At 38.9% G+C, this 10384-nt stretch overlaps 1 protein-coding gene across 1 annotated transcript in view; it reads left to right on the top strand.

The window, feature by feature from the left end:
- Positions 1-7158, top strand: part of SAMD5 (sterile alpha motif domain containing 5) — a 236522-nt gene extending 229364 nt beyond the window's left edge. Inside the window, exon 2 of the mRNA XM_011964816.1 lies at positions 6928-7158. Coding sequence (XP_011820206.1) covers positions 6928-7155 — 228 coding nt within the window. The 3' untranslated portion in view covers positions 7156-7158. The remainder of the gene's footprint in view (positions 1-6927) is intronic.
- The last annotated feature ends 3226 nt before the right edge of the window (positions 7159-10384 follow it).

The raw sequence follows: 10384 nt of genomic DNA, 5'->3' as shown, positions 1-10384 counted from the left end.
GTGTGAGGTGTCAGACTGCCCCTAGTGGGGGATGTCTCCCAGTTAGGCTACTCAGGGGTCAGGGACCCACTTGAGCAGGCAGTCTGTCCATTCTCAGATCTCAACCTCCGTGTTGAGAGATCCACTGCTCTCTTCAAAGCTGTCAGACAGAGTTGCTTGCTTCTGCAGAGGTTTCTGCTGCCTTTTTTGTTATTGTTGTTGTTGTTGTTGTTGTTTAGCTGTGCCCTGTCCCCAGAGATGGAGTCTACAGAGACTGGCAGGCCTCCTTGAGCTGCTGTGAGCTCCACCAGTTGGATCTTCCCAGGGCTTTATTTACCTACTTAAGCCTCAGCAATGGCAGACGCCCCTCCCCCAGCCTGGCTGCTGCCTTGTGGTTAGATCGCAGACTGCTGTGCTAGCAATGAGGAAGGCTCCGTGGGCGTGGGACCCTCCCGGCCAGGTGTGGGATATAATCTCCTGGTGTGCCCGTTTGCTTAAAGCGCAGTACTGGGGTGGGAGTTACCCGATTTTCCAGGTGTTGTGTGTCTCAGTTCCCCTGGCTAGGAAAAGGGATTCCCTTCCCCCTTGTGCTTCCCAGGTGAGGCGATGCCTTGCCCTGTTTCAGCGCTCGCTGGTCGGGCTGCAACAGCTGACCAGCACCGATTGTCCGGCACTCCCCAGTGAGATGAACCCAGTACCTCAGTGGATAATGCAGAAATCACCTGTCTTCTGTGTCGCTCGCGCTGGGAGCTGGAGACTGGAGCTGTTCCTATTCGGCCATCTTGCTCTGCCTCCCGATCGAGATGTTGTTATTATTCCCATTTTATAGATGAAGAAACTGAGACACAAGAAAGGACAAGTGATTTGTTCTCCATCATCCAGCTGACAAGCAGCTGAGCCCAGACATTGCACACCAGTGCCCAAGCTCCACTATCTCCCCATTTTAAGTCTAGGTTTAAAGTGATGTTTTTATGATGACAGTGTCACAGGTGAGTGCTGCTGCATAACAGCATAGCCCGTATCCAGGGCTGAAACATACATCAGTCAGAAGAACATAGAATGCAGAGAAATTCTTGAAAGGTTAATACGTATAGAAATGCTTCTGGGTTCATTATAACCTATTAACTCAGAGAGGAATGCTCGTGGGCTGCTGTGATGGAAAAAACTAACCTAATTTTCTTTTAGTAGCTGAGGAAAACAATGCACAGCCATAACCTTTGAAAATCTATTTCTTTTATTGTATATTCTCTGTACTCTGTACCCTCTGTCTCCCTAAACTCTCCATTATTTAGTTTCCCAGTGAATAATCTGTTTAGAATTACTGTTAACGCTTTACCCTCTCTTTTCTCCTCTAGCCACTACAAAAAATAAATAAATAAATCCTGAATGCAACCTCCCTCCCTCCCTCCTTCCCTTCCATTATTGTAGTCATCACTTTTTATCCCCAGTAGTAAAGCAACCAACAGAATTTAGAGTGGCTTGTCGTTCATTCACTTTCCGTATTTGTGGAGCAAAGGTCTGTCAAAGGTGAGGAATTGTGTCAGCAGCATGTTAAGAGGCAAGACCTGTGCACTTATAAGTAAACATGTGGCTGCCAAGGAAACAGATTGACTACACTATTTCTAAAATTGTAAAAATTCTGAGGTTTGGAAGTAGAAAACAAGACTTTTGATGATTGGAAAACTCACACAACTAAATGATTTGTGGACTAATGGGATTTTTCAATGAAAATGCAAAATCGTAAAATATTACTATTAAATGGAGGACTGATGAAAAGCAATTACTGGAATGCAGTGTACTTTAAAAGAGGATTGGATTTCAGAAAAAGGACCATCAGCCAGCCAGGCAGCATCTCTCTTTTTGCTTTGTAATTACAATTTCTAGGCCTTCTGAACAATTGCGTGACCCTTGAGAAAAGAATTAGTGATTGCAATCATAGCCTCCTAATCAAGCGTCTTGAAAGGAGCAATACTTGAAAATCTTCCTCATATACAGGGCATGCCAACTAGTTTTGCAATTTCTCTCTTATATTACTGCTATGATTTACTGTTTGAGGTTTCCTAATAATTCTCTAATTAAATCAAATATGGAAGTTGAAATAGGGAAGCCAATAATATCATCTGCAGAAAATAGGAGTTATTGGTTTAATTGCTGTCACTTTATATAAAGCTTGAATTCTTACGTAAGTCTATGGGAAACACAAGAATTGTATCAAGGTGAGAGCTTGGTCTGCTCATACATCTAGAAATGAAGAGGCAGGAACAATGCATGTAATCTACTATGAAAAATGAATATGATGTTATTTGGCTGGGTTTCAGATTTGTTTTTGATGGCATGGGTCTTGTTTTCCCTGGTGTAATACCATTTTTTCAAGGGTATTTGTTTTTGGAATCTTGTTAAAGGATAGCTGGCTCTGACATAAACACCCCAACATCTTTCTCTTCTCCTGTGCTTGTAATCAGCCATTATCCAACAGAATTAGAAGAGTAATTTACAGGGATAAGCACTTGTTGTTAGAAGCAGTGTTTTAAATCAGACACAGAGAAAAAATTTAAGGCACAAATGAATTATTCACTCTAAATGATACACAGAGCTGGTTGTAAATTGTAATTTAACAGGTTGTTTTTCTTGAAACATGCTAGGTCTGTTAACTCCTTCATTTAAGAAGGGACTGAGCACCACTGGAAGCTTTTGTGTATTTCTTTGGGTGTCAACTGATTCCATTTCATTCCTAGTTAGGTCTATCATGCTGCCTACATTGTGACATTTCTAGCTTTTATTTCTTTTATACTTGAATTCACTTGAAAATGAAAATATTTTTGTTTAAATACCTGAGCAAATTTACCTTTTTCCTGGATTAGCATAAAGTAGGTCATAACAAAAGCAATAATTGAACAGCGTCAACTTTGAAGGGATGCCAATGATTAAATAGCCAGGTTTCTTTTTTTTCCAATGTAATGTTGGTTTAGTAGCAGGATTTTACTTGGGTAGTGTATTTGTTTGATTTATAGTTTATTAATAGCAGTTTTTGGTTCTTTTACCCTGTTCTTTCCTGGAAGTGTGGGTTTTGTGTGCTTTTTCTGCAGGGAGTACAGGTTTGCTGTGGTTTGGGGATTTGGAAATACGGCACTGAAACAACTGGACTGAGACCACCATTCTAATTTCACTTCAGGCCTTTCTCACATCAGTGGTCAGAATGATTTTTTAGTCACTGCAGTCAGGACTTGAATCCAACTATAGTCTCAGGGGTGAAAAGTCAAGGGGTAATCCATTTAGCCATCCAATTCTCCAGGTAGAACTTTGATAACCATTTCAATTACTTTATTCTCTCCTCCCTTATCCAAGAGTTGCTATACTAAATGTTATATTTGAATCCCCACTATGATTCATGTTTTTCTGGGATTTAAAATTATGGAAATTCTTCAGGTAGAAAATGGGCACATATGGTTATCACAGAAAAGCTGTTTTAAAGCCAGTATTAAGGTGAGCCGCTGAGATTTTTGCAGAGTTAAAACACTTGGCCTGTGCCTGCAGCTGGAAAAGCGCCATTCCCTCGGACAATGTTAAGTATGAGTTGAGTCAATTTTCAGTTCCTCAAAATTGGAATGAATCCTGCCCTGTTTTCTCTGTCCAAAATGGACAGGATCTGAAATAAGGAAAAATTAGGCCTTTCCATTTTATCTTAACTGCTATTCACAACTAAAACTTTGTTATTTTTCCCTATAACATAAGTTTTTCCTTATGACATAAAATGTTTATGTTGGGATAATTGGAGAACTCTGTTAAGCATCATGATAGCTTATTTATGTAAGAGTGGATTTGGTCATAATTCCATCCCTTAAGTGGTTTTAGTTTTTATGTGTTGCATTTCTTTGTAAAATTATTATGAAGGTTTCGGAAGAAATGATTAGTGAGGAAGGATCACATTTTAAGGTCTCTGTTTCCGATTCCTGTAAAGCCTGTTGTTTTTTCTTTAGATTGAAACCTGACTTTACATTGACTCAGGGATCTAAGACAAAGCGGACAGTGTGTTTTTGCCTCTTTCTGTGAAGATGTCTGCTTTATGTATCTTTGTATTGACTGTTAGGATTTAGAGACCCAGGTGGGGTGCGGTGGCTCACGCCTGTAATCCCACCACTTTGGGAGACTGAGGCCGGCGGATCACGAGGTCAGGAGATCCAGACTATCATGGCTAACACAGTGAAACCCCGTCTCTACTAAAAATATGAAAAATAAGCCAGACATGGTGGTGGGTGCCTATAGTCCCAGCTACTCAGGAGGCTGAGCCAGGAGAATGACGTGAACTCAGAAGGGGGAGTTTGCAGTGAGCCGAGATTGCGCCACTACACTCTAGCCCGGGCGACAGAGTGAGACTCTGTCTAAAAAAAAAGATTTAGAACACAAATCAAATATCTGGATAATTAAATCCGTATTTAGAAGGCACACATAGATACTCAGTCAATGTTGTTTAAATGGTTGAGAAATGCAAGTGAACGAATGGTGTTTTAAGGTAAGGCACCTAGGCTAGAAGCGCTAATTTTATGAATTCTGCAAGGTATTGACTCTTAATTCCATCATGACTTGATATTGGCTGCCAAAATGATATATGTGCCTCATATCTTCTCACTAAACCACATAATTTTTGTTTTAAAAAGCCAGCACAATCAAGAGAGAGACAATTATATGAAAAGCATGTATTGATGAGAGGAGTAATATATAATAGAAGAGCTGGTTAAGTGCTTCTGAAATGAAAGCCTATTGTTTATGGAAAGATTCTCTTCTTTTACGATTTCAGTTATTTCCAAGTTGACAAATTGTGATCAATACTCTGTTATTGGTCTGATAATTAATGGATGATGGCCTGTCTCTATGAATGGTAAATGCTGGGTGCTAATTAACATTTGTTTTGATTACTTGATATTCAGTTGTCAAAGACAGCTATTATAATGGCATAGGATGTTAGAAAAGGGCTTTTTATTATGGCTTTGATTGTTATCGGAAATGACTTTTTGTGTGTGAAGAGATGCCTGATTCCTGTTACTGCTCACTGTAATATAACTACAGTAGTCTGAGAACTCATCTAAAAGCCTTAAGTATTGCTAATGAATTGTAACTGTGACCTCTCAGCTTCAAGAGAAAGAGGGAAAGGATCTGTAATCAAGGGTGGAGATGGTGAGATTTCTGAATAGGAACTAAATGTGCTAAATGTAATTGACTGATATATCTCTGATTTAATCAAAATTTAAGGAATAGTATGAAGTTTTTAAAGTTTCAGAGATTGTATCATCTACTTTACATTTTTTTTTTTTTACATCAGTCTATTCTTTTCCATTCAAGGAGGAAGTTTCACTGGGATTTTAAGACAGGCAGTTATCTGTAAATCCAGAGTCACCATTGTAGACTTAATGTATTTTCTAGAAAAACCAGATAGTTGATGTATTTTTCAAGCTTGAAACTTCCTTATCTGTTTTCATATGTTCAAGGAGTACTACAATTAAGTGGAAAGTGTGTCAGCTCTGGATTTAGACAGGTTTGGCTTCAAATCCTAGCTTCAAAACCTGCTCCTTAGCAGTGCAACCTTGAGCATCATTTTAAATGCTCTTTTCTCATCTGCAAAATGTGACTAATATTATATGTCTAGGTGGGTAGCTGTGATGATTAATGAGATCATACATATTAAGATCCTACCATAATACTTGGCACAGTTAAGAGACTGGAGCCAGATTGGCTGTCTCCAAGTCTAGGCTGTGCCGCCTGCTAGCAGTGTGACATCAGGCAGGTTATGCAACGTTTGTGTGTCTCTGTTTCCTCATCAGTGAAGCAAAGATAGTAGTATTATCAATCTCATTCAGTGTTGTTGCACAGACTAAATGAGTTGATAATGTAAGGTGCAAAGAACGATGCCTGGCACATAGTATGTGTTACGTGTGAATCGTTCGCTGTAATTATTAGTGTAACAATAATAAGTTCTCAAGAAATGATAGCCATTTTACATCCTTTCTTTTCTTTAAAATACTATCTAAAGCTTTCTCCTTAGTTTGATATGTAATGTTTGAAAAATCATAAATCGAGAAAAGTCTTGCTTTCCATAATGATAATTTGTACAATTATATATAACTTATACAGATTATTTACACAGCCCACATTCATTGAATAGCTACTAAATGCAGTGTAACTCAGGAGGGTGAACATATGGACTTAGATGGGCACAGGGAAGCAAGAGATTACTATATTCATGTACCAACTATTTATGTAGACTTTCTTGAGAGCATGTTCTGATGGGCTTGGGCATTGGGGATGATAGCTCACAAGGGCATTTCAGAGAGGCTGAAATTTTCGTATTTTGACCAAGGAAAACCTAAGTATGTTATATGCAAAAACGAATCTTTAAGCATGTGTCTTAGCATTTAGTCTCAAAACTGAATTTCTCTTCTATGACTTAGTTTTCATTCTTCAAGGGGCCATGATATCCCTTGAAGATGCAAATTTTAATCTGGGGCCTATTCTTAAACTTTGATTTTATATTGCTAACAGATAAATACAAGATGTGTTTGGAGGTATTTATATTTATTCATATTAACTACAGAATGACCAGTCTTATTTGGGCTTTGACTTCTTTATGAATACAAAGATAAATCAACATTTCAGTACAAATGAAAATGAGGAGATTGATTTATGATTGGGTTAACTTTGCAATGCATGTATATTATATACATGCATATTATGTATATTATATACATTATAGTGTATTATATGTTACATATGTGTTATACTATGCATACATATATAGTAATGTATTTTTTTTTATCAAGGTCTTTTATACTTGACAGCATGTCCCTCCCATCCTCGGGAAGGGTGAGTTTTCAGTTCCCCCTTCACTGTGCTTTTTCAGTATGATTTCACTGGGCAACACTTAATTAAACTTCATTTCCTCTTTTTACGCTCCAGGTATTATTATGCCGCTCCCTTCAAGAAGTAATTTGCGTGCTGTTTATTGGAGCTTTGAATTTAATCATCTCAATCCCACGCTATTGCAGGATGACTATAAGAAGATGTATTGACATTTCTTTGGACACATTATTTTGCCTCCATTGTGTGTTGTTTTGCCAGAATACTGAAGGCAATGTTTGTACGATGGCACATCCAAATAAAAAGCATGTCCTCCTTTTGGGATAGTGATCCATTTAAGTTATTTGTTTCAGTGCATGTCCTTAGAGCTGAAGTTTTAAAATAAGAGTAATCCTGGAAAAGATGTTTAAAGTACCACAAAGGATAGGCTTGGAAAGGAAACAAAGATTGAGGGCTTTTTTTTGCCCCTGGGCTGGAATAGAATGGAGTATTAAACATCCCAAGTCCCCCAGCCAGCCTCTCCTATGTTTTATATATATATATTACATACACATGCACACCTTTCAAATTTCAGTCTTACAGTGTATATAAATGTGTATACTTACATTCTCTGAACAAGCCAGGACATTGGTTATTTCCTAATCTAGTCTCCAGAAGAGAAAAAAGAAAAACATACAGAAAGGAATGTATATGTTAAGGAGGATAAAGAGAGAGGGGTTATGATATGATCAAAATAATAATAGCTAAGATCTTTTGAGATTTTATTATTGTAACCAGCTACAGTTCAGCTGCTCACCACTCAGAGACCGAAAACACGAGAAGCAAGGCATGATGAAAGGAAAGGAAGGCAACGTTATTGATCAAATGCCAGCAGATGGGAGATGGTCGGGTTTCTGCCTCAAAGAAACCATCTCTGCCTTTTGGGATGAGTGAAGGGGTTTTGGCAGGAGAAGGTATGGGAAATATATGGTAGTGGTGCAGGAAGGCGCAGGTCTGCATGTCTAGTTCCAATGTTTATCTTGAGTAATTGCCTGTTGGGTTGGTGTCATCCTGACTGGGGCTGGATAGTGGTGGGCTAACTATTCATACTTCTCCTAAGTGGGTGGATTCTGCAGCTTGGTCTCTTTACCTGTTTCGCTTCAAAATTGGTCTCTGGAATTTCTAAGCAAGCACATAATTAGATAAGCAAGCACTGTGCGCAGAAGTTCCTGGTGTGAAAGGGAGAAATTAAGACTTTCAAAGTATGTTTCAAGGTTGAAAGCAAGAAAGGAGAAAAATGTTTTCAAATGCATGTTGAGGCTGGAATACTTGGCTTCATTATGAGCTTGTTATTCTAAATATTTTATATAAATTAGTGATTGTAGTTTTGAATATTTTCATAGCAGAGGGTGGAGTAATTGACATAGGGGCCTGAAAAATGCACCCAGATGTCTATCTGCAAGTTTTACAGACTAAGAGTTCACAAGGCTCAAACAAGGTAATGCCTGGGATGAAAAACCATAAACTGAGCACAGAGACCTGTCCGGCCACCCCTGACTGTGGCTGACTGCCCACAGTTGGTACAACTTCCAAGTTTTAAAGAGAAGCCATTAATCTGGATATTTATATGTGAAGTCTCTTGATTTTGAATTTCTGGGAAATAATTCAAAACCTTTTCCTTGACATATTTTGAAAAGCACACCACACACCCCCGCCCACGAGCAGGCGTCATCCTGTGGGCCACCTGCCGGTTTAAGAGACTTACAAAGTCAGCCTGGAGCCCGTGAGAAAACCCGGAGGGGCAAACTGAGATCCTCGGTGGTTTCATCAGTGGTTTCCTCGGGAGATCACCTGACCATTTAAAAGCTCTGCCTGTTTAGGATGGTGTTTAGGAAAAAGCATCACAGTAATCAAGGCAGGTTTCCCTTCAGACAGAGCAGGGCAGTGTTTCTGGTTCTGTTTTCCTTGAACCTAGTCAAACATGCATGAATCCAAAACTTGAGTGGCTCTGCGCTACTAAAGCCCTGGATCCTAGTTTTATTTTTTGCCAAAGAATATTTGAATAGAAACTGACTTAATACACTATAAATAGTATCAATTTTTGGCCAAGCACAGTGGCTCACACCTGTAATGCTAGCACCTTGGGAGGCCCAGGCAGGAGGACCATTTGAGCCCAGGAGTTTGAGATCAGCCGGGTAACATAGTGAGACTTCATTTCTACCGAAAATAAAAACAAAATTAGCCAGGCATAGTGGCGCCTGTAGTCCCAGCTACTTGGGAAGCTGAGGTGGGAAGATTGCCTAAGCCAGGAGTTCAAGGCTGCAATGATCAGAGATCTCACCACTGCACTCCAGCCTGGGTCACAGAGTGAGACCCTGTCTCAAAACAAAAACAAAAATAGTACCAATTTTTTAGATCAGTGGGCAGAGATTTTTAGTACTGTCACTCTTTTTTCTGGAAAAAGAGAAAATTGGTGATTTACTAGTCAAATAGATGCAGAGTCATTTTTGAATAGGCAGTTATTTATATTAGTTATTCACATTAATTAAATACATTATTGTAAATTATGCATACTTTTTAATTTTATTTTTATTTTTTATTTTATTTTATTTTTCTGAGATGGAGTCTTTCTCTGTCACCCAGGCTGGAGTGCAGTGGCACAATATCAGTTCACTGCAACCTCTGCCTCCCAGGTTCAAGCAATTCTCCTGTCTCAGCCTCCCAAATAGCTGAGACTACAGGCTCATGCCACCATGCCTGGCCAATTTTTGTATTTTTAGTAGAGACGGAGTTTCACCATGTTGACCAGGCTGATCTCTTAACTCCTGACCTCGTGATCTGCCTGTCTCAGCCTTCCAAAGTGCTGGGATTACAGGCATGAGCCATCACACCTGACCAATTTATACTATTTTAAATTATTCACATTATCCATTATTATATTAAAGTATTCAGATTTATTACATTATGACTTGCTTCATTTTAAACTTTTCCTTTGTCATGCAATGCTGCCTCTTTAAAATAAGTAAGCTACCCCGAGATATGCATCAGGAACAATGGGATGGTTCTCTACTGCTCAGATATCTAGAGGTGAGAGCTACACATGAGTATTTTGAAAAACGTTCCTATGAAATATAAAAGTGCCTTTCTGAAGATAACACTAGGCCAGATGAGCTTTCGGCTGTGTTTGAATTGATTTCCCACTACATTTCTTTCTTTATCTTAAACCTGAATTTCACTACAAGTTACCTACGCATAGGATTCCAATGTGAACAGATGCTTCATTTTAGCTAAAACAGAACTTCCTTTCAGTGAAGACGTGTGCCTCCACTCCCTCTTTGTGGCACAATGGGCTGACATTTTTGGATCACAGATCACACAGGCCTAACCTTGCCATACTATTCCTTCACCTTTCTGGAATTCAACTCTTGCTTCAGAATGTATTATCAGATGTACAAATGAAAGCAAGAAAAACTAGGCCATTCTTAAAATGCTCCTTTTTCCCTAAACACCTAGTTGAATTTTTTAAATAAAAGAAATATGAATATATAAATAAGTAAACAAGATCAAATGAATCGCG

Source organism: Mandrillus leucophaeus, unplaced genomic scaffold (assembly GCF_000951045.1).
Source record: "Mandrillus leucophaeus isolate KB7577 unplaced genomic scaffold, Mleu.le_1.0 Scaffold708, whole genome shotgun sequence".
NCBI lineage: Eukaryota > Metazoa > Chordata > Mammalia > Primates > Cercopithecidae > Mandrillus > Mandrillus leucophaeus.
This window is presented reverse-complemented; position numbering and strand designations above follow the sequence as displayed.